General features: G+C 43.1%; 1 protein-coding gene across 1 annotated transcript in view; it reads right to left on the bottom strand.

The window, feature by feature from the left end:
- Positions 1–5,269: 5,269 nt before the first annotated feature.
- The window catches only part of TBX20 (T-box transcription factor 20), a 53,001-nt gene continuing 33,045 nt past the window's right edge, over positions 5,270–25,225 (bottom strand). Inside the window, exons 7-8 of the mRNA XM_020788187.3 lie at positions 10,707–10,819; positions 5,270–9,677 (exon numbers count right to left, since the gene is read on the bottom strand). Coding sequence (XP_020643846.3) covers positions 9,337–9,677; positions 10,707–10,819 — 454 coding nt within the window. The 3' untranslated portion in view covers positions 5,270–9,336. The remainder of the gene's footprint in view (positions 9,678–10,706; positions 10,820–25,225) is intronic.

The raw sequence follows: 25,225 nt of genomic DNA, 5'->3' as shown, positions 1-25,225 counted from the left end.
GGTCCTGGAGCCCCTTTCCGCACTTTCATTTGTGCCCTCTAAATTTGGTGCCCAGGGACAAAACCTGTGTGGTCTCATCCTAATTGTTGTTGTTGTTGTTGTTTAGTCATTTAGTCATGTCCGACTCTTCATGACCCCATAGACGAGAGCATACCAGGCCCTCCTGTCTTACACTGCATCAAAGAGTTGGGTCAAATTCATGACGGTAGCTTTGGTGACACTGTCCAACCATATCATCCTCTGTCATCCCCTTCCCCTCTTGCCTTCACACTTTCCTAACATCAGTGTCTTTTCCAGGGAGTGTCTCTTCTCATGAGATGGCCAAAGTATTGGAGCCTCAGTTTCAGGATCTCTCCTTCCAGTGAACACTCAGGGTTGATTTCCTTTAGAATGGATAGGTTCGTTCCTTTGCAGTCCAGGGGACTCTCAAGAGCCTCTTCCAGCACCACAACTCAAAAGCATCAATTCTTCGACAGTCAGCCTGACTTTGTGGTCCAGCTCTCGCTTCCATACATCACTACAGGAAAAACCATAGCTTTGACTATGCGGACCTTTGTCAGCAAGGTGATGTCTCTGCTTTTTAAGATGCTGTTGAAGTTTGTCATCGCTTTCCTCCCAAGAAGGAGACATATTTTAATTTCGTGGCTGTTGTCACAATCTGCAGTGATCATGGAGCCCAAGAAAGGAAAATCTATCACTGCCTCCATATCTTCCCCTTCTATTTGCCAGGAGGTGATGGGACCAGTGGTCATGATCTTAGGTTTTTTTGATGTTGATCTTCAGACCATTATTTGCATTCTCTTCTTTCACCCTCATTAAGTGGTTCTTTAATTCTTTCTCACTTTCTGCCATCACTGTGGTATCATCTGCATATCTGAGGTTGTTGATATTTCTTCTGGCAATCTTAATTCCAGTTTGGGATTCCTCCAGTCCTGCCTTTCGCATGATGTATTCTGCATATCAGTCAAATAAGCCGAGGGACAATATACAGCCTTGTCGTACTCCTTTCCCAATTTTGAACCAATCAGTTGTTCCATATCCAGTTCTAACTGTTGCTTCCTGTCCCACGTACAGGTTTCTGAAGAGACAAATAAGGTGGTCAGCCACTCCCATTTCTTTAAGGGTTTGCCATAGTTTGCTGTGATTGACACAGTCAAAGGCTTTTGCATAGTCAATGAAGCAGAAGTAGATGTTTTTCTGGAACTCTTTGGCTTTCTCCATAATCCAGTGCATGTTACCAATTTGGTCTCTAGTTCCTCTGCCCCTTCGAAATCCAGATTGTACTTCTGGGAGTTCTTGGTCCACATACTGCTGAAGCCTACCTTGCAGGATTTGGAGCATAACCTTGCTAGAGTGTTAAATGTGTGCAATTGTACGGTAGTTGGAGCATTGTTTGGCACTGCCCTTCTGTGACACTGGGATGTAGACTGATCTTTTCCAATCCTCAGGCCACTGTTGAGTTTTCCAAACTTGCTGGCATATTGAATGTTGCACCTTAACAGCGTCATCTTTTAAGAATGCCATCACCTCCACTGGCCTTTTTGTTAGCCATGCTTTCTAAGGCCCATTTGACTTCACTCTCCAGGATGTCTGGCTCAAGGTCAGCAACCACATTATCTGGGTTGTCTGGGATATCCAGATCTTTCTGGTATAATTCCTCTGTGTATTCTTGTCACCTCTTCTTGATGTCTTCTGTTTCTGTTAGGTCCCTCCCATTTTTGTCCTTTATCATGTCCATCTTTACACAAAATGTTCCTTTAATATCTCCAATTTTCTGAACAGATCTCTGGTTTTTCCTTTTCTATTATTTGCCTCTATTTCTTTGCATTTTTCAAATGCCCTCTTGTCTCCCCTTACTATTCTTTGGAAGTCTGCATTCCATTTTCTGTAACTTTCCCTATTTCCCTTGCATTTGGTTTCCCTTCTCTTCTCTGTTATTTGGAAGCCCTAGTTGGACAGCCACTTTGCTTTCTTGCATTTCCTTTTCTTTGGGATCGTTTTTGTTGCTTCATCCTATACAATGTTACAAGCCTCTTTCCAAAGTTCTTTGGGCACTCTGTCCACCAGGTCGAGTTCCTTAAATCTATTCTTCACTTCCACTGTTTATGCATAAGGGATTTGGTTTAAATGATACCTGACTAGCCCAGTGTTTTTTCCTACTCTCTTCAGTTTAAGCTTGAATTTTGCTATAAGAAGCTGATGATCAAAGCCACATTCAGCTCCAGGTCTTGTTTTTGCTGACTGTGTAGAGCTTCTCCAACTTTGGCTGCAGAGAATATAATCAATCTGATTTCAGTATTGCCCATCTGGTGATGTCCATGTGTAGAGTCACCTCTTGTGTTGTTGGAAAAGAGTGTTTGTGACGACCAGCTTGTTCTCCTGATAAACCTCTATTAGCCTTTGCCCTGCTTCATTTTGAACACTAATGCCAAACTTTCCTGTTGTTCCTTTTATCTCTTGACTCCCTACTTTAGCATTCCAATCCTCTATAATGAGAAGAACATATTTCTTTGGTGTCAGTTCTAGAACGTGTTGCAAGTCTTCACAGAATTGGTCAATTTCAGCCTTTTCAGCATTGGTGTTTGTTGTAAAAACTTGGATTACTGTGATGTTGAAAGGTCTGCCTTTGATTCGTATTGAAATCATTCTATCATTTTTGAGATTTATCCCAGTACAGCTTTTCCCAGTCTTTTGTTAACTGTGAGGGCTACTCCATTTCTTCTACGGGATTCTTGTCCAAAATAGTCGATACGATAATTGTCTGAACTGAATTCAACCATTCCCATCCATTTTAGTTCACTGACACCCAGGATGTCAATGTTTATTCTTGCCATCTCCTGTTTGACCACTTCCAGCTTACCAAGGTTCATAGATCTTACATTCCAGGTTCCTATGCAGTATTTTTCTTTGCAGCATCGGACTTTCCTTTCACTTCCAGGCACCTCCGCACCTGAGTGTCCTTTTGGCTTTGGCCCAACCACTTCATTAGCTCTGGAGCTATTTGTCCTCCCCTCTTCCTTAGTAGCATGTTGGACGCCTTCCAACCTGAGGGGCCATCTTCCAGCATCATATCTTTTAGCCTTTTGTTTCTGTTCATGGAGTATTCTTGGCAAAGATACTGGAGTGGCTTGCCAATTCCTACTCCAGGTGGATTGCATCCAGTCAGAACTCTCCACTATGACCTGTCTGTCTTGGGTGTCCCTGCACGGCATAGCCCATAGCTTCTCTGAGTTACTCAAGCCCCTTCACCACAACAAGGCATGAAGAGGCTCATCCTAATTACAGCCCTGCTATTTATCTCTTTTTCTGATAAATAGCAGGGCTGTAATAGACCAGTGTACAGGCATGGGATAGTTTACCTTGCCCAACATACATGTTTTGCACAGAAGGTAAGAAAAGAACTGAACAGTTATCAATCGTCTTTTCCATCCTTTATAAACTCATGCACAATGAGGCTGTTAAATGTTAAAACAGAAAAAAAATTTCAGAGACGAGAAAGTCTAAGTCTCCATTTATTCACTGGTACCAAAGTAAATTACTTTAGAGTTTTTTAAAAATGGGATAGAAATTACTAAGCAGCACACTATGGATTTGATATAATGTGTGGGAAGAGGGACCAGGATTATACACATAACTGCTGCCAGGCACTGCCTCATTTGCCCCTTGTTCTGGTTCAGATGGAGCCCTCCCTCCCTCCTCCCTCTCCAGATGAGGTGTTTCAAAGGTGTGCCACAGGTGCCAGGAGGGAGCAAGGCCCCAGCCTGGTATTGCAAGCCAGGGAGGGGAGGAGAGCAGCCCCAGGCCCTGAGCCAGGCCCAACACGAGGGCTCCCTCAGAGTTCCCGAAGTATGGTGAGTTGCACCCAGGTAAAGAGTCACTACTTGTAGTCCTTTTCATGCACCAGTTATATGACTGTTACGCAACTAGGAATAAATATAATCATACATAAGCAAGTAGGATTCTGAACATTATTGCATTTGTAGGGGATCAGTATCCTGGAACAAATACATTTTGCTGCATTCTATTTCCATTCCATACAAACAATTCATGGTGTTTGAAACATGGATGGTAGAAGAGGTGAAATCAGTGATTAAAAACTTGAGAGAATATATCCTTAGGTCCCATGTTTTAGGAAAGCATTCCCCATCAGTGGCAGTTTGGAGATAAATTGCACTATATGATCTCATCATCCACAGGCATTAGCCTATACTGCAGGTTTTGTGGTCTAACGTCTTAGAAGGCCTGACTGCACAAGGCAAATGTTCCCTAGTTATACCCCAGTTAGAATGTTATATAAATTTCCAGTCACATGATGCATGGCCATTATCGCATCATTTTCTCAGGCAATGGTGTAGCTGCGGTTTATTTCCCCTTCTCCAGGAGGATTCCGTTCTTGTATCCTGAGGATGTATTGGAACATTCCTTACCAGTGTTGCACGTGTGAACGTCAATCCCACTGGGGAAAACAGAGATGGGAGAGCAGCCAGGACCAAGGTGCTTCCTTGAGGAAGCATGCCCTCCCTCCCCACAGGGGCTCAGCACAGGAGTGGCAGAGAAGGTATACCTAGCCTTTGCTGGCAGAGTGAGGGATATGGAGAAAGGAGAGTGGTCAGGACCAAGATGCCGGCTCAAAGAAGCGCGCCCACCCTGTGGGGCTCAGTGCAGAGACGGCAGCAGGGATATCCAGTCTTTGCTGGCAGAGGGAAGGAGGGAGGGAGGGAGAGAGGCATGGGTTAGGGGCTTTATATTTTACTGTAAAAAAAAATGTAAAATAAGGGGCTGGACTGCCCCTGGAGACAAGACAGAAAATAAATCAGTTCCACAGTGTCAGTGGCCATAACGTTTCAAATAGGAAGAAATGAATTGGTCAGATTAAAACAAATGGGAATGTTTGTCCAGATATATATACCACGTGACCACAATTCAGTACAACAGAAGTATGGGAAGTATCATTAGACATGGGGAGCATTTGCCTCATGTGATCAGGCCCTCTGATTGTAAAATGTGCAGTTTTTACACATTTTTCCCAAAATAGCATGTTTCGTACTCCCCCAACTATGCATGCAGGTTTGTGGCTTGCCTTGTGACAATATTACTGCATCACAACCTTAGGAATGGGGAGATTTCCAATGGCAAATTGTTTTCAGCTTCTTGCTTGCTTGCTCAGTTTCAGGCAATTCTGTAAATACCATGTCAATCCAATCCTTAGTATGATGATTTCATTTCCAAACTATACTGAGTAAAGTTAATTCAATAAATAAATATCATATTTAAAAATGACAATATTTTAATGAAAGAAAATTAATATCCACACGTTGGCATCTATGTACAACATTGTGATACATAATTATTTTAAGTTGTTTACAAATCACATTTAGTGCTTCAAATATAATGTTGATATTATATTTCTGGCAGAAATAAATATATTGCACTTAAAACAAAAACTTTTTTGTTAGATGTTGTTTCCTAGTTTATGTACTCAACTCCTTCCCCCCTCCCCATAAAACACATTGGCCTCATCTCCCCTATACACACACATCATTACATGGTGAATGTGCTCACACAATAAAACAATGCAACACAGCAAACAATAGACTGGTAATACACTCTATTAAGAGAGATTCTTTTAAAGTAACACGGTCCTTGCATTTTGGGTGTTAAAGAACTAAATACTTATTTAGAACATGTCAGAGGTAAAATACAACAATCTGTATTTTTTGTCCAAAATTATTTTTAATAGTTATTTATAAAGTGTCACAATTTACTCACTGAAATAATTGCCTAGAACTTCTTTAAAAATCCTGATATTTTAAATCAAAAACTGAGATTGCCTCTTACAAATATAAATAAACCTTTATTCACATGAGGAAATGGGAAGAACCAGGCCCATACTTATTGCAACAAACAAGAAGGGAGAGAGAAAAATCTGACGCACAAGAAAAGCAAGTTACAATAAATGAAATGAAAGCATTTATCTGTGCCTAAATCCTAAATGAGTTTATCATAATGCAATAATTTCAGTGCTCATATGTGGACGTGAAGCAGTGCCTAAGCAATGGCTGCCCCATCTGCTCCAGCGTTAGGTAATGCTCAGTGCAGATAATGAAGCATTGAAGAAAAAGAGTCAGTCCCCATTTACCTGAAGTTCAGTGTATGCATTATAGGCACCATTTTGACCCAATGCTTATTTCTAGACAGCAGTCTCAATCTAGTCTTATGTAAATAACCAGGAATGCAATTTAAGATTGGCTAGCCAAACTGGCAGCTCTTACTAAGCAGAGAACGACCACATCCATTTCTTTGGTGTCAACTCCCCAGTTCTTTGGGTTTCTTTATAAGTTAGCATGCTTAGAATAATTATCAAAATTTTGCTCTGCATTCTGAGAACTGCGGCAATTTGGTGAATATATTGACTGTTTCTCAGTTTTCTTATTCTGGGATTCTGACTCTTAAATGTGTTGATATGATTCATGTACTGAATAAATCCTCCTATGGAGTATTCAGAAACCATGAGAACTTACAGCCTTTCAAATGAATTTCATTGTGTGCTTCTAGCAGCTATCTTCTGCTTTCCTGACCAAGTCCAAATTGTCCAAAATCCAGCTTCATAGTTACAGAAGAGCTTACTTAGGTAAAGGATGTTTATGTTACCAGAAGGTGGAAAATGTCTTGCTTTTATTTGATGGTTGGTCCTCAGAAGTCAACAACAGACTTCATTTGCAGATTGACTTAGGAGCTTTGAAGAAATGTGTCTCTAGGAAGAATAGTATTTTTCATCTTCTAACAGTGAAGCTGGTGTTCAATATACTGTGACACAGAATGCCACAAGTGTCTACAAACCACAAAACAATCCCAAAGAGTAAACACTGACCACCTGTATTTGATGCCACTGGATTTCTGCCAGCATTACAAGTTTTATGGAAAAGTAAATGGTTAAGAGGAAAGGAAGGGAGGCATTCTTTTTATGTCACTGACATGCGGATGAAATTCTGTAAAGCTAGCAAAATCTGTTTGCTTCAACATCTCTTGGCAAAAATACAAAAGAGTCTGTTTTGTCAAAGTGGGTAAGACCCCAACTCCACAGAGTGCTTCTGCGGAGCCTTCTGGTAAAGATAAATAGCACTGCAGATTTATGAACTAAAAGATGGTTTAATTTTTTTGGCACTGATATTCTTGGCAGCAATGTCCCAACGTGTTCCGGCCAAGCCTGCTGTTGATCTCACAGGATCAGGGAAAGCCACCTCACCTTTCAGGAGAAGGATGGGCAATTTGTGGCCTGTAAGGTGGTCCCATCATCCCTCACTCTTGCCTATGCAGGCTAGGGGTGATAGGCATTGCAGACCAGCAACATCTGGAGGACCACAAGGTGTTCACCCCATTGTATGATTTAAATATAACATTAGGAAGGGCTTCTTGATTCATTTCCAGATGTGCCTTTCTGCTCCGTTATGTCTATCCATGATAAAAATGTATTTCATATCCTAATTAAATGGGCTTAATTGGTAACCACACAAAGGGGCTTGGTTTCTTCCATCTTTCTTGGTTGGGGTGGGCAACTTCATGGCTGTCCAGATTCAAGCTGTCATTTACTCTCATTATTGGCTGTGATAGATGTGGGCACTGAGAAGATGGAAAAATCCTTTTAACCTTCATGAAAAGTTATGAAGAAAATAATAGAACACAAAATAATCTGTATTTTAAATAAGAAGTTTCTTTCCCCTCCCCTTTCTCTCTGCCAGTCACCTCCACTGCTGTCATTAAAGCATGGTGAATAATTGTTACTTTACCCTAATATGCTCAATAAAAATGCAAGGTATTAGGACATGGCTGGGCATCTTTAACAAGGTTAGATTGCCCCAAGATGCAAACACACACACCCCAAACATGCACATACACACGCACGCTCATGCACGCACGCACACGCGCACACACGGCACAAAACACCCTCTATTGAGTAGAAGTCATATTCCAGTTTTAGAAAACTGCTAAATGATGCAGGGGAAATTATGGCCTGTTTAAAAAGTGAGTCACCACTTCTGGGGGCTGCTAGAACCTGTAATTCACAGTTTTTTACCCAGAAAAAGAAGATGGCACAAAAAGCATTGGGGGAGGGGAATGCATTTTGTCCAACCCGTGCTTTAGGCCACTGGTTCTTAACCTTGGGTTACTCAGGAGTTTTGGACTGCAACTCCCAGAAGCCTTCACCACCAGCTGTCCTGACTGGGGTTTCTGGGCGTTGCAGTTCAAAAGCATCCGAGTAACAAAGGTTAAGAACCACTGCTTTAGGCTGAAGTGTGAAGATGTTTCTTATTCAGATGTCAGACTCTGAGATCTTCAAAAACGAATGCAGTTCTAGCTAATTGATACTTACATTTTGTCAATCCAAGAAACACAAACAAATTTCTGAGGCACATTTCTGTATGACAAACCTGAAGTAGCATAGCCTTGCAAATGGAGAAAGAAATATATAGGGAAAACATTGCTTTGTGGTTTGGGGTGCAGGAACATTGAACAGGTCATACTCTCCCCAAACTCAGCTTCTGGGAAGGGGGGGGGAATGAGTTGGACAAGGGTGCATGCTTTTCAATTTCACAAGAGCACTGCTGCATTTGCACAACCACTTTCATTCCCACAGGACTCATGCAGGAGGAATCCCAGTGGAATCTGTCCAATAGTTATAATGGGCTGAGACTGGTATTTTAATATAAAGCAATTAATAGCAATGGAGGGAAAGATGAACAGCATTTCTCCTCTGCTTTCCTTGGTAGTGGACCTAAAGATGAAATCACCTAACCATGCTAAAAACCAAACAGTCCCCCTGGCCCCTTCATATGTGGATGTGAAGCAGTGAAATTAATAACATAGTATTGCCTCTTTTGTCTCTGTTGGGAGGGGGAAACATACACAATATACTAGAGCTTGGAAACTTCCTTCTTTGGACTACAAATCTCAAAATACCACCACCACCCTGTGCCACAGCTTGGCCAGAGCCAAACTGGCTGTTGTATTCTCGGAGTTGTTGGCCAAACAAAAAACATCTCCCAGGCTCTGAACTATACACTATTGTCAGAACATAGTCTCTTATCCAGTGGTTACAATGCGCCTTCCACTCATTCATTGTTTAATTACAGACCTGGTGCCATTTGGAGTCCCCTTTGAGCTCCTCACACCCTCCAAGCTGCGTCCATCACACTCTCGGGAGAGACGTCAAACTCCAGAATGTTTTATGCCAACTGGTTTTCTCAGGAGTTGCTCTATTCTTCCTCTGCAGGCCTTTCTGACACATCCACCAGGATTTTCGTGCCATGTCCTGGCTCTCATTTCTCTCAGGGTCAGTCATACAAAGGGGGTCATGACAGCTGAGGAGTGGCGCAGTCCCTGGATGGCAGCGTAAGGCCCTTGTTGAAAGTAATGGTGGTACCGAGGCATGTGAAAAGAAGGGAATGTGGGACCACTTCCCTGCATGGAGCTGGCAATGGCTGAAGGGGTGAGAGGCATTCCCAGGCGGCTGTAGGGAGGGAGGGATCCTTGGATGGGATGTGGAATGGGAGTGGCTATGGAGGCAGTGCCAGAGCCAAGAGCAGTCAAGGGTTGTGGATGCTGGAATCCTGGAAAGCTGGAAGTCGAAGAGACCCAGGAACTCAGGGACAAGTTATCGGATGTGGTAAAAGCAGACCCTGGAAACAAAGCAAACAAGCTGGGCAATTTGTGGTCTTTTAAATGTTCTTGGACTATACCTCCCATCATTCCTCAGCACTGGCTATGCTGATTAGAGCTGGTAGAAGTTGCAGTCTAGTTGCTGGACTGCAGCACTAAAGCATAACAAGTCATTTCCATTTGAACCAGTGAGGAGGACGACAACGACGACAAAAACAAAGTGCCATCAACAAAATTCAAATCTTGGCACATACGTAGCTTACATATGAACTGAGAGGAGACAGGTTAAAAGACGAAGGCAGCAAGGTTGTAATTTTCCAACATAGCCAATGTGTGAAGCCATTCACAGTTTGACAGGGAGAGTCTGACAGAAGAATCAAGAAATACCTGTCTCCTCCCAGGTATTGCCAATGGGGAGGATGCCCCTGTACCTGTAATTAATTTAACTAGAGAGTTTTTCTCCAAAGGCTCAGTGTTCTTGAGAATGCCCCTTCCTGCCTTTTGTTTCTTTTGCTATCTGTCTTCCCTACTTTCTCCATTTTCTGCTCTCTGAAGATAGACATGTGGAGACGTTGCTCCACATTGCAAAGAACAAAACCATGAACTGTAAAAAAAAAGTGTGTGTGTGTGTGTGTGTGTGTGTGTGTGTGTGTGTGTGTGTGTGTGTGTGTGTGTGTGTGTGTGTGTGTGTGTGTGTGTGTGTGTGTGTGTGTGTGTGTGTGTGTGTGTGTGTGTGTGTGTGTGTGTGTGTGTGTGTGTGTTTTTGGTTCCTTTAAGAGAGGAAGTGAAACTGAGCAGATGCTGCACTCCTGCTGGAAACCAGGTGGGCTGCCAGGAAAGGGAAGTTCCCCTCCCCAGCATCCAGCACAGAAACTAAATGAACTGCTCTAGAAATAACTATGTTCCTCTTCTATCCTCTGGGACCCCCCCCCCCCAACTACTGACTTCTTGGGCTTCTTTGCATGACACAGTGAGTGGCTGTTGCCTGCCAATGTCGAAACCACTGCGCCTCTGAACGCCCACTCTTCCCAGATCAGACATCCCCTTACCTCGGCTTTGTGTTGCTTGGCTCTCATCTCCCAGAGCTTCATCCTCACCTCCGTAGGTTCTGATCGGAGATCGGGCATAGGAATGCTTCTGAATAAGACTCTCAACACTTTCTCTGTAGAAAGACAACATCCAACATCAGCATTGCTGAACAACCACCTAAATGCTTATTTAATTACCCGTTTTCACCCTGATACAATTGGAAGACAATGGTAGCATGTGCTCAGCATCTTTTGAACTAATGGGACTTCAGGTTTGTGCGGTTTTGTTTTAACAAAAAAAGACTATACAGTCATGCCCCGCTTAATGATTACCCCGGATAACGACGAATCCGCTCACGACGATGTTTTTTTGCGATCGCAATTGTGATCACAAAACGATGTTTTAATTGGGTTTTTTTCACTTTGCGACGATCGGTTCCCTGCTTCGGGAACCGATTCTTCCCACTATGATGATCAAAACAGCTGATCGTTGGGTTTTCAAAATGGCCGCCGGCTGCTCAAAATGGCTCCCCGCTGTTTTTAGGAGGCATTTTTCGCTTAACAGGCACCCGAAAATGGCTGCTGTATGGAGGATCTTTGCTGGACGAGCAAGTATTCAGCCCATTGGAACGCATTGAATGGTTTTCAATGCATTTCAATGGCCTTTTTTTATTTCGCTTGATGACGTTTTCGCTCTACAGTGATTTCGCTAGAACGAATTAACGTTGTCAAGTGAGGCACCACTGTATATGTCAGCTGTATTCCATTGATACCTATGAGACAAAACCTTAAAAACATAATTTCAACAAATCTATTTACAAGTTGAAAACAAATAAGTCAACAATGATCTTCTTGTCATACAACATATGAGAGGAGCTTCTTCCCCAGGACTGGGCCACTGCTGCCACGGCTCATGTGACAAATGTCTCTTAAGTCATAAAACAGACACTCTACTGCATTTGAGCCTGTCCCCTGCTCCAGACAGGATGATAGAGCCAAATGCATACACACTCAAAGGTTTTGGGTACAACTACACTGAACAAGAACAACAGGCAAAGACTTTGAGGTTGAGCCTGTGAGCCCAGGTGCCAAGTGGGATTGGATAGAGAAGGACATTGAAGCTTTAAAGACACTTCACTATACAAGAATCTAACTTTCCGCTCCCTCAGTGTTGCTCACTCCTAGGGTTATTACCCAGCTGAAGGCTCTGGGTAGCACAGCCAGTGCCCTGAGAGCTGGCAAGCCTATACCCGAAAAACAGCTCCACTCCTCTAAATGGCTTTTCTTACCAGGCAAGCCCTTACAGAGAGAAGTATTCTCTAATGCAGTGGTCCCCAAACTTTGGCCTCCAGATGTTCCTGGACTTCAACTCCCAGAAATCCTGGCCAGCAGAGGTTGTGGTGAAGGCTTCTAGGAGTTGTAGTCCAATAACATCTGGAGGCCAAAGGTTGGGGACCACTGCTCTAATGCATGCAGGTCAGACATCAATGGCTGACCTTCTGGTCAAGGAAATCGGCCTTGGAGAGGCTTGTGTGTGTGCAGTACTATCTGACAAGTGGGCACCCAACAGCATTCACAGACACAGCTTTTAAGGAGCAAAAATGAGCTACAGCTATTTAGCAATTTAACCTATTTAGGAACAAAGCCATTTTCACTCACAGGGTCCCCCAGAGACCTATCTGACCTGATGCACTTCCAAATCTGCTGCCTGTTCCCTGCTCCCATAGACAATCCAGTTAATTGAAGCCATTTAAATCTTGCATTTGGCAGAGACCCCTTCTGGATATGCTTTGGAGCAACACAGGTTAGCTTAAAATGTATTACATTTCAGCAACACATAGGACATTCATAAAACAAAACAAACAAAAAACCTGGGGTGCAAGGGGTGGCCAGTTAGCACATAGGAATCATCACATTTTCCCCATTTTGTTAGTAAAGAACTGAGAGTTGTTTTGTCCTTGGAATATCACTGGTATCATAACACATGTGTCTCTCTTGGAAAGAGAAAAAGAGAGTTAGGAGTGTCAGGGAGGGGGTTCTTTATCAAAGTAATTTACTTGCAGGGACTGGAAGTGGACAGAAAGCAATGGCAGTTGCTACTGAGAAGAGGATATAATTGAATTATTGCCTTTTAAGTGATTGAAGACAGTGGCCATAGCAGAGTTATCTCGCAGAAGATCTTACAAGGGAAGGAGAGAGAGAGAGAAGAGAGGAAATGCATTGCCTACATTATGGATTTGAAAGAGAAAAGCAAGAAGGAACAAAAGAAAAATGTGTAGAGATCAACAAGAGCTGGAACAGCACAAACTAATAAATACAACTGATATTAGCAAGAACTTCAGAGTTCAGCAGCCATAGCAATTTGTACCACTAAGAGATGATGTGCCATGAATGACGATGCTAATTTCCAGGCTACCAACTCAATTCTCAGGAAATTGTTATGCTTCTGTAGGCAAGGGGACAAATCTCAGGGCCAGGCGTGCCCCAGACAGACATCTCTGCCCATTCCCACCTGGGGCCAAGAGTCACAGGCTCAGCATGGGCCCTGTGTATTGTATAGGTGTTGCACTTATAGAAAGCAGGAGTATCAAAAAGCCAGAGTCACGGAGAAAATACTGGAGAGAGAAATGAGAATACAGGCATGGATTGTTGTGCCAGGCAGAGCAAAGCAGAGAGTGGAGCGCTGGGGTTGCAACTTGTGAGCCTTCTTGCTGTGCCAGCCCTGGTAGGAGTGGGACAGAAAGGGGGGGGCATCCCTGTGGGCTAGCAATGAGCCTTACACAACTTCCCATTCTTCATGTCTCCTGTAAGTAAGACCATACAGAAAGGTAGTATATGCTTCTGAGAACTGCTGCAGCTGCTGAAAGCCTTATGCCACCTGCCCAACTGCGAAAATAGTTCCTATCCCCACCCTGGCTTCTGGGTTGCCCTTGTGTCCATTCTTGCAAGCCATGAAACAGTTCCATCTTGTCTCAAACCTTGCCTGACCCACCTCTGTGACATCACAAGCCCTCCCCCACCCAGGTCTCAGACAACAGCCCTAAAATATTAGGGAAAGTGGTATTGCTGACTTAGCAAGCCTAACTGTAACCAGCCGAATCCTGGAAGGGAGAAGGGATCTAATGCAGAGAATACATCCTGAAGAAAACATAATCCAATATCTTAGTATGCATAGAACTCAAGCAACAAATATAAAATGCCTCTGCTAATGTCAAGAGACCTTCTAAATTTTGTTGGACTAGAGATCCCATGATTCCTCACAACTGAACTTCAAGGTTAGAGCTCATGGGAGTTGTAATTCAGCACCTATAGCCCTATTTGTCAATATGCATGAGGACTTGCATGAGTATAGCCCTGATTGTAAGTTGCTGTAAGCCGGGCACATCTCAGTTCTGTAAGGTACGGATGTCTCCACCTTCCCCAAAGCCCCCAAACATATCTTGGGGCACAAGAAGAGGAAGAGTGCAGATAGTTGCAGGGAAGCTATCTCCAGCGGAAATAATACAGGGAACATCAGCTTCCTGCTAGGGATTCTGGTACTAACAGTCTCACACCCTAGCAGGAAAAGATTCTCCACTGAGGCTTGGGAACCCTTCTGTCCTGTAGTGTTTACCTGCCCTGGCCCAAGGGATACTTTTGTGTCCTGGGGCAAAGAAAAGGAGCAGCAGAAATAACTTGACAAGTGCCCTCCAACTTTTCCCCTTTGTCTTACTGTGACCTGATCTGCATACATCTGCTTGGCCTATTTGTAAACATACTTGCAAACAGAAGCTTTATGTGTTGTCTTAGGAAGTACATACTCTTCTTGGATGTATCTGGGCAGGAATGTAAATTACAAGTTGCAGTTATAAGCTGGCAGCCCCTGCCATGGCATTTTTCATAAACAGATGGAGATAATTCAGTAAATTACCAGCAGACAGATCAATGCATTTTCTATTAGGATTCTACCCCATAAAAATATGTCAATGGCAATTTGAGACAGAAATACAATTTGGAGTGTTTTTACATACAGCACAAATTCACATTTTTCTAAGATAATGCATATTGAGCCAATCATCTGGTTAATAATTATGCAGTTCTTCTTTAATCTTTAAAACGCTTTGAGCCTATTTATAGACAGGTATTCATTTCCTTTAATGCTTAATCCTGTTTTCCTTTTTTTTTAAAAAAAAAAGGCTTTGGTGGTATTGGTCATCAAAAAGAATTTTAAAGAAGAGTCAAAAGTAGAAAACTTTTCATGCAATAATTGGTCAAAGTCATTGCTTCTGATCTAGCCTCTGGATATAGCCTGATATACACATAGAACTCCTGAGCAAGCAGATATTTCCATTTACTTCAATTGAGAGTTCAATCCATGTATTCCTACCAGAGCGTGCAAATATTTGGGGGACTACAACTCCCAAAAGCCCTCAGATATTCTCCAAAAGTTACTTTTACAAGCAGGGATTCCTATACATATACGGAGTTGCCCCTCTGAAATCAGTTGTGAAGCCCTTGGAAGTGAAAGATACATACACACTGCAGCTTCTGCACCTGCCAGGACTCACTGAGAGTAATAATCTCACCATGTCATCTCTAACAATTAATATTGCCAGAATGCCATATTATAACTTGATTCAAAGCAAAAAGTTATGGTTGTAGCTATGAACCTCAAGCAGAGAATTGCAGACCCTTCACTCAAAACATGGGTGTGTTGATGCATCTTTTTTGGACCTTAACTTCTACCCCAGCTAAATACTACAGCATGATCACACTTGATACTCCACTTTATATATAGCACAGGTAAGTCATCTCAGGGAGCTTGGAGGAGGCACCATATTGGACTTGAAAATGGCAATGTTTTACTATTTTAAAAATGGTAGAGAGCATTTTCTGTTTTATTTGTTTTCCTTTTGGGGGAAATTGCAGAAAGTGACCACTTTTAGACGGGGATGAGCATCATGCTCTAGAGTCGGACACGACTGGACTAAATGTCAAGGGGAACCTTTACCTTAAGAGCATATAAGTGTGCTGCTCAAAGTTTCCCCCTGGGAGACACAACGCAGGATCAAATATGTTCCATCAAACGCTAGTCCAATGAGAACTTAGTTAGAAATCCACAATTTTCAATGTATAATTTTCTCATTGGGTGAAAAAACACAAGTACAGACTTCAGACTTTCAGAGGGTGGCAGAATGAGAGGTAGAACCATAGCATCAGTGAATAATGCCTGTAAGAAAAGGGTTATTTAAAAAAAATCACAGTCTCTACTACTATTTGTTTCTGCAGAGGAGAAAGCATGAAAACCAGTCATCAACCATAAACAGATGGTGACTAGAGCCCTTGTACAATCACAACAGCATTTCCAACTAGGGCTCTGCTGTGAGCCTGACCATCCATTGTTTCTTTTTTGATTTTGTAAACCACCTTGGGTCTTTTTTAGGAGAAAGGTGGAATATAAATATTTTAAATAAATATGAAATAAATCCTTAGACAGCATAGCCATTGCAGAGTGGAAGTAATGGAAGCTGTAGTTCAATACATCGGAAGAGCATACAATTAGAGAAGACGGATGCAAAGTATGAACTATTTATACATTTCTGAAGTGGAATAAATTTTAAAAATCTGCTTTAAAACAATACAAAATGGCAAGACTGGATGGAATAGGGCAATGCATGAAAAGAAAGAAAGGTTTGTAAACCAAAGTGAGAAGAAACCATTGTTTGCCCTGTGGCTAGTCTTCAAATATTTCCCATTTTGTTTCAACTCAATTACTGGGCAAATCTTTAAATGATAATTCTCTGAACTGTATATTTACAAGACATTCCAGAGAAGCTGATTGCCATGAAAGTTATCGATCACTGTGTTCATAGATCAAGAGTGTTTTTGCATCTAAAGAATCACATCTGACTTGGGCAACCATCCCATCATATATACACAGAATGTGGGTGGGGGAATGTGGGTGAGGGAACTCCAGTGGGTTGTGGCTTCCTAAGCGATATACATATGGAGCGAAAGACATAGAAAGAGACACCAGACATGGAAGTGTACATCAGGCCAGATAGATCACCACAAGTGATTTCTTGTTGATTACAGTGATGCTCTGTGGTCTGAGCCACACTCAGGGCAGTCACTCTGCCTTAATGTGGAGCAGGCACTAGGACCTTACATTTCCCCTCGTTTCTTCCGACTCTTTTTTCCATCTTTTTTCTTAAGTCCACTTTGGAGGGCAAGATGGAAAAACTGAAAAAAAGAAGTTACTTACCTGTAACTCTGGTTCTTCGAGTGGTCCTCTGTGAATTCACACTAATGGTTAATCTGCGCCCGAGCAGAGCACTCTCGGAAACTTTCACAACTTTAAGCACTTAGTGCTGGGGCCTCCTCTACACCAGCTATATAACTCACTAGTGCCTCAGTTCTAAGGAACTGACTGCCTCTGCCCAGCATGCCATGGCACACATGACGGACAGCGGGGAGGGGGGTGGGATGTGTGAATTCACAGAGGACCACTCGAAGAACCAGAGTTAAAGGTAAGCAACTTCTTTTTCTCCTTCATGGCCCCTGTGAATACACACTAAAGGGTGACTGGCAAGCTGACTAACCAGGAGGAGGGACATCACAAAAGTGCAGAAGCCAGGACAGCTCGACCTACCTCAGCCTTAGCCTTTGGCCGGAGATCCACGCGGTAGAGTGAGATGAGGATAGGCAGAGTGGCGCATGTGGCAGGGCAGCAGACATCCATGATGTCCACTTCACGGAGAAAGGCTGTGGAGGATGCCACAGCTGTAGTAGGGTGAGCTCTCACTGACTTTAGAAGAGGAGTCTCTGCCAAATCATAGGGAAGATGGATGGTCTTGACTAATTATCTAGAGATGGTCTGAGAGGAAGCTGGTGCTCCAAAGGAGGAGCCAGCAAAAGTGATAAAGAGACGCTGTGAGGCATGAAAAGTGGTCGTGCTATGCACATAATGCAACAGAGCACGCTTCATGTCTAGAGCGTGTGGAGCTGTCTCAAGCAGTGAAGATGACGTGGGAAAGAAGACAGGAAGGACAGCTGGCTGGTTCAGATGGAAGGCAGAAAATACCTTTAGGCAAGAAGGTAAAGCTTGGCTGTAAAGTTACTTTACAGAAAGGAGGACCCGCTCTTAGTGTAGCCAGTCCTCCAGTCCTGCAAGCCAAGGTTATTGCCAGGAGAAAGGCAGCAAGTGGAGCGATGCTGACACCAAGGGCTTGAAGGGAGGCCTCATAAGCAGCCAAAGAATTGATTGGAGAGACCACTGAGGTGTTAGTGGTCTATAGACGGGGTGCATATTCTCCAGGCCTCGGAGAAACAGCTTGCAGGTAGAACGGGCCAGTCCCAGGCAAAACAGGTGAAGGAGAAACTGAAGGAATGCATCCAGAGACATTGGCCTAGTAGGCAAATGTCATCTTGATGCAAAGTGACAGAACGCCTACCAATATAAGAGTATATGGTAGAAGGTTTGCAAGCATGATTGAGCATGTCTGTTACAGTCGGGGAAGACTCCATGATGACAGGTAGGGGGACTCAAGGTCCAAATGAAATATCTGATCCTTGTCCTGAGAAAGCCAGATATCCAGCTATGGGTAAACAGTGATTTCCCCCTGCTGAAAGCCTGAGAAAACATTGATGGCCTGACCGAATGCCATCATGAAAACAAGCATCCGACCAACTCTCTAGACGTAACATGTGAATAACAGAGTCCAGGAAAGCCATACAGAATCTACGTAGAGTAATAAAAGAATTCAGGCCTTTAAAATCAAGGACGGGCTAGAGGCCTCCATCCTTTTTTAAGGGGGATGGGTGGCCATAAAAAGCAGAGACTTCACCTTGCCAACAAAAGTCTGAATAGTCAAAGCTATGGTTTTTCCTGTAGTGATGTATGGAAGTGAGGGCTGGACCATAAAGAAAGCTGACCGCCGAAGAATTGATGCCTTTGAATTGTGGTGCTGGAGGAGACTCTTGAGAGTCCCCTGGACTGCAAGGAGAAGAAACCTATCAATTCTAAAGGAAATCAACCCTGAGTGCTCACTGGAAGTACAGATCCTGAACCTGAGGCTTCAGTACTTTGGTCATTTCATGAAAAGAGAAGACTCCTTGGAAAAGACCTTGATGTTGGGAAAGTGTGAAGGCAAGAGGAGAAGGGGACAACAGAGGACGAGATGGTTGGACATTGTCATCGAAGCGACCAACATGAATTTGACACAACTCCGTAAGGCAGTGGAAGACAGGAGGGCCTGGTGTGCTCTGGTCCATGGGGTCACGAAGAGTCGGACACGACTAAACAACGATGACAGGTGGCCATAACGTGGCCTATGACAGTGGGGTGTATTGAATTCAATAGAGAGTACCCAAGTATTAAACATGAAGGAGCACGAAACGGAACAACGAGGGGCCAGATGGCCTGACTGGGCAACGACAGAGAAGTCAAGTGCAGTAAAGAGACAGCTTGGTTTTGCAGTCCTGCATGCAGATCTGTTGGTCAAGGCACTGCCTGTCCACATGTCTAAGGGGTGGTGGCTGGTTAGTTTGGGGTTGAGGCCTTTGACGTTCCTGGTATGCCCTAGGCTGGTAGGAGCATCACCAGGTACTTGCGGCTGTTACACCACAAATGACCGTGCCACCTTCCGGAGCTTGGGTAGGTTATCAAGAATAACATCAGTTTTCTGACTAAAAGCCGTGCACCAACAAATGGCAGATCCTCAACCTGTCAGTTGTTTGGATGCTGGTTTAAGGCATGTCAAGCAGCAATGCACTCCTAGTGATATGGGAGGCCTTAACTGTAAAATTGCACAAGAGTTACCCACAGAATTGGCAATGCCAAATTCAATAAGTGATGATAAGCACTCATGGCAGAGGAGTAGTTGGCTACATGGTGGCCAGAAAATAAAAACGCCGACCAAAAAACTCCTTATCTGTTAACAGTAAAGGAGGATGACTAAGTGTGGCAACTGATATGGGAGTAGGAAGATTGGTTGGAAGTCTTCCTCCCCCTCTGACTCTTGTGAGTCCCAGCTGAATAAGGTAAGTCCTTCTGACGATTAGCATGAGCCTAACCAAGCTCTGTCTCAATATAGTTGCTGGGACAGAGAAGGCTGAAAGGGTTAACAGTAGGTTGGGTTGAACCTGTGAACACTTTGCTGCCGGAGCTGAGTTTGAGGGAGCACTATACCTTTGAGGCATAGGTGGAGGCGCAAAGCACTCCTTAGCCCATGGCTCAGAACAGTGCCAGGTGGAGTGGGGTGGGGGTGGTGGCAGGAAAAGGTGGTGGAAAAAGCTCATAGCTCCTGTACCAGATAAAAGGGACTGGTCCTGAACAAACTTGTTGGCGTGATAGGACCTTCCTGAGGAAAATTACTCGGGTCTACCTAACAGTAGCAGGGTTTTAGGGTTGACTCCTGTGAATCTTTTCCTTATGAGCCTATGCAGGTGCCGGCGGCTGAGGTGAGAACACAGGCTACTGTGTGAACAAGACCATTGATAAAGAAGGCTGTTTTATGCCAAATTATGAGGCACCAAACAAGTGCTACCCCAAACAGGAATATCCCTGACTAGCAGGGCTAGCAGTGGGAGCTGCAGCCCCCCTGTTTTTTAAAGGCAAAGCTAGGGCTGCCAAATGTTGCCCGAAAGCTCTTGCTTTGGCACCTAGCTGATTTTGGAAATAGCAGCTGTGTGAACAAGCCCATTGATAAATGAGGGCTGTTTTATGCCAAACCACCCAAAGGTGTCACCCCAGTGAGGCATACCACTGACAGGTAGTGCTGGCAGCGGGAGCTGAAGGGGGCCCATTCTATCCACAAAGGCAAAACCAAGGCTTACCATATGCTGCTGGGACATCTACAGCCTCAGCGCGCAGCTTTCTCCAGAATTAATAGCTATATGAACGAGTCCACAAAGGAGGGTTGTTCCCGCCAACCTATCACAGGGGCTTTTACCCCATGTCAGGAGAATCACTGACAGGCAGGGACAGCAGCAGGCGCTGCAGGAGGCCCTTTCTTCTCCAAGGGCAGGTCTGCAGACACCCAACTTACTGCAGACTTGACAGCTGTATGAACGAGCCCCTTGATGCAAGACGGCTGTTCCACGCCAACCTCACACAGAGGTTTTTACCCCATGTCAGGAGAATTGCTGACAAGCGGGGTTGGCGGCCGGAGCTGTAGGTGGCCCCTTATTCTCCCAAGGGCAACGCTCAGAAGCTGTCCTCTTCTTTTGATAGAAAGAGGAAGATTGCAAACAGGTGGAAAGCTGTTGCTCTTGAGCCTTGGGGTAACCTGGCTAAGAAGGTAAGAGAGACCTTATGTCTTTAAGAGAAAAAACCCTGGGGCTCTAAAGCTGGCTTTGTAAAGGCTAATGCCAGCTAGTACTTTTTCCCCCAGGCAGAAGAAAAAACTTGTTACAGAAGAAAGAAAAAGGGAAGGTCAAAGAATGGAAAGGAAAGGAAAAGAACTGTTTTTCTTATGAAGTTCCAAAGGAAGCTGCTGCTACAGCAGTGGTCAAAAGAAGAACTGAGGCAGTAGTGCCAGGGGCGGAGTTATATAGCTGGTGTAGGGGGGGTGTCCCAGCACTGCTTAAAGCTGTGAAAGTTTCCAAAGTTCCTCTGCTCGAATGCAGATTAACCCATTAGTGTGTATTCACAGAGGCCATGAAGGAGAAACATCTTTTGACTGGTAGCACTTGGAGAAGATTTCGAACAAATCACTTTTAGAAATACAACTCCCCAAATCCCTCAGCTCACACAGAAGCTGTAGTCCAAAAATACATACATAACTTCTCCTAAGTGCTGCCTAGGTTCCAACTGTCTTGGAAGCATCCCAAGGTAGTCCCACATCGATTTAAGCAATAATTCATATTTAACCAGTGTGCTGGTATGGTTTCATCCCAGGTCTGCAGAGTCAGGAAGCAGGCAAGAGTGTTGTGCTGTAAAGGTGTGGCAGGAGTGTCTTGTAGCCTGCTGCTATTGCCAGAGCAAAGCAAGCAAATGCGTGCGTGCGTGCGTGCGTGCGTGCGTGCGTACATACAGTTTTGGATACAACTGCTGAAATCCCCCAGTTAAAATAGCCAGGAGCCTGGTTTAGAGATTTAGCAATGTTTGCAAGCTCTGGTCACAGCCAGACCAATAGGCACCTTACTGTAGTCCAGGAATACCATGAATGTCTGTTTGGGTCACATATTGGATACATATGTCATTTTAAAAAAAAAACAACAAAGCCACTCTTCAGTTGCTCACTTGCTCTCCTTGCCTTTCCTCCTTACTTAAAGGCTTTCATGGAAAGAATGTTAATAACAAAAAAAGAAATCTCAGAAATCTAATTTATAGGAAATGTATAGGAAATCCAGCATGGCACAGTGGATAGTATGCCACTCTACCTCCAGAGATCTGTGTTCAAATCCCCATTTTGTAATGGAAATGCCCTGAGGGGGTAGCACTGGTAAACCACCCCATGAATATCTCACAACCTTGAAACCCCTATTAAGGTTGCCATAAATCAGAAGCAACTTGATGGCATCTCTCTCTCTCTCTCTTTCACACATACACACACACTACACTCCGCTGGATATGGAATACAGGGTCTGGCAGCTATCAGCCTGAAGGTATATCAAGCCTTTCCTTTTGATATAGTTGCCTTTCAGCAAATTTGGAAGACTGCCCAGATTACAAAAAGGATTGGAGATTATTCACCTAAATGGGCTCAGACAAATACACAAAAGTAAATTCACCCACCTCAATGCAAAAAAGGGGAGGGAGGAATGTTGCTAAAAGGGGACCAAAAAAAAGATGTAGTTAAATGAAAGTGTGAGTGCCACATTGTGCAATCCCACACAATATGTGTGTCACTAATATCAGAAATACATGAGCTGTCTAGATAAGACAGCAGAAATGATTGGGAAAGATCCATTCAAGTGGCCTTAGTCATACGCATCTGGCAAGAAGCTTCTAGACACTGGCACCCTAACACTGTCATTCAAAAGACATTGTGAAGTTATTCCATTTTAAACTTCCTCAAAAGCTTTTCCCTCCTGTACAGAAATAACCATTGGGAAGAGAGAAAAGGACTATAAGTCAAAGACAGTTACATATATTTGGAACTCACTTTCTGCTCCACTGTGTTTGGGACAGGGTAGCTGTAGGATCAAGGCCTATCCTTTAAACCTCTCCCGATTTATTTTTGATCATAGGATTAATGGGGAGGAAGCCGGGGCGGATGGGTCATGAATTGAACCAAAGAGCTCCACTTTTCAGAATTGGAAATTTAAGGGTGTATCTTTACAATTAAAAAAAGAAAGAAAGAAATCAAAGGATCTGTTATCATGCCACAAGAATATACTGTATATGTAGGATTCTGGGATTTGTAGTTCAAAAAGTAATTCTTTCAAAGCAAGCTTGAAAGAATTACTTTTTGAATACAAATCCCAGAATCCCATAGCCAAGATGGGGAATTATGTCAATAGTAGTATTTTTAAAAAAGTACATTTTCCAAGTTCTGATTCAATACTGTTTTTGTGCTGAGCAACTTCATTATGAAAAAGTAGCAAGGAAGGATCAGTTTCAGAAAACATATGATTATAATGGACTAGCTCCATCTTAATCATAATTACGAAAGGTCCACGGAAATTGCTAGAAAAAAATCAATCACTGCTAATTTGAATTCTATGGATTTTAGTATTCTAAGTACAAATAAATCTGGCTCAAATCCACTATAACCACCAAAGCTCCAATCCTGTGCAGTTTTACCTAGAGTAAGTCCACTGAAGTTAGTCAAACTTATTATTAAGCAGTGATGTATAGAATTGTACTATTTTTCTTCCGTTACATGGAAGTCAGGCAAGAAGAGTGTAGGGAGGAAGGCACAAAACTAAATTCACCATCTTTTCAATGCAGAAAAAAGCAGGAAAAGAAATTAAGACTCTCAGATGTGTAGTTTAAGAAGCGTTCAAGTACTTTGTGTAACAAAGGGGCCTTAGCAGTGCTAATAGGACACATACTGCCATAAATCATTACTGCTGAAAAATGGGACAAGACAGAATAATGAATAGATACCGGAGGAAGTGGAGCATTGCTTAACAATGAATAACAGATTGGAAATTCATGGTTTTCCAAGACATATGATAATCTGGTATATCAGCCTCCCATGCACATGACGTACTGTACAACTCCTGTCACCTCCAACCCCCATGGCCAATGGCACATTAGAGGTCACTAGATTAGGCAAGGCTGCCAAATACAGCAAATAAAGCTTTTAAAAGCATGATGACCAAAACAATTGGCACTGATCCTGCATGGAGGCCAAGTGGTTTGAGCTAGGTTTTGAATTCAGATGTTCATCTACTTGTTACAAGGTATTCTGCCACGAAGAAAGAAGACTCTGTATGCTGTAGAGCACTTTTATTTTTTGCCCTTATTCAGTGTGCTCCAAGATTCAATTCTGGCATAGAAAGCAGGCTGAGCTCACAAATTCCAAGGTTAAATTCCAGTTCAAATTAAATCCTAATAGTAAATCTTAAATGGGAAGTTTAAAAATGTGAAGAGTCATGTTTTTATAAAACTATATCTAATCAGGCTAGAAAAGTGCAATGTCTGTCATCATGTCATAAAAAGATGTGTGTTTCTTTCAGAACTACTGTAAGGAAGCCCAGCATATATTGTTGCAGATAGAAGCTGTTTTCAATCAGTTACAAGGAGCAATCCAATTACTAGGTGGTTTAGTGCAGTAACTGACTCCAGCCTAATTTGATTTCTTTAGGTTTCTAAAGATCAATTGATCTGATTTGCTTCCCTCCCTAAAGGCTCGTTAAGAAGGGAAAGGCAGACTTAAATATCTGGAAATTAAATCCAAAGCTTTGTCCCACGTTTACACTATTTACGTCAACTCAAAGACTTGGAGTACATGATGAATAGGAGCATATTTGGAACATAGGAAACGCAACTAATGTCCCAAATCATACATACATGGAACTATGCCTGCTTTAGGAAGCCCATTCAGAAAATGGATTATCTGATTACAAGAACTAATCAAATATCTGCCTCTCACGAAGGTGTGAACGTGCACTTGCAAACGATCTGCACTGAGGCATGTAAATAGAACTGATAATATTGTTTGTTTCCAGAAGTGGCATTGGAGACTCTATTAACTCTGCGAGCTGCCCTCAAGGTCCACCATTCAATTACTGAAATTGGAAGACCTTTTCTACTCATTCTCATCTCCCAGGCTGACACATTTATCTTTGCATTAGATTTATTTTTATCACTACTGGATTTCCTAATCTCTGGGATGTCTTGTTGTTATGTGCTGCCAAATAGCATCCAGTGTACAGTTACCCTAACAGGGTTCTCAAGGTATGTGAGATATTTAAGGAGCTGTTTTAGCATGGGCATCACCCCATGATGCAGGGAGGATTGATGGACCCACCAGGTACAGTGTCTCCCAAGAGCACAGATTAGGGATATAATAGAAGGATTGCCATCACTCATTAAACCCACAGATATGTATCCCTTTCTTCTCATCCATGTGGGAACAAACGACACTGCCAAGAGCAACTTAGAA

The sequence above is a fragment of the Pogona vitticeps genome, chromosome 6 (genome assembly GCF_051106095.1).
Source record: "Pogona vitticeps strain Pit_001003342236 chromosome 6, PviZW2.1, whole genome shotgun sequence".
NCBI classification, from domain to species: domain Eukaryota; kingdom Metazoa; phylum Chordata; class Lepidosauria; order Squamata; family Agamidae; genus Pogona; species Pogona vitticeps.
The sequence above is the reverse complement of the archived record's forward strand: the minus strand, read 5'-3'. Positions and strand labels throughout refer to the sequence as shown.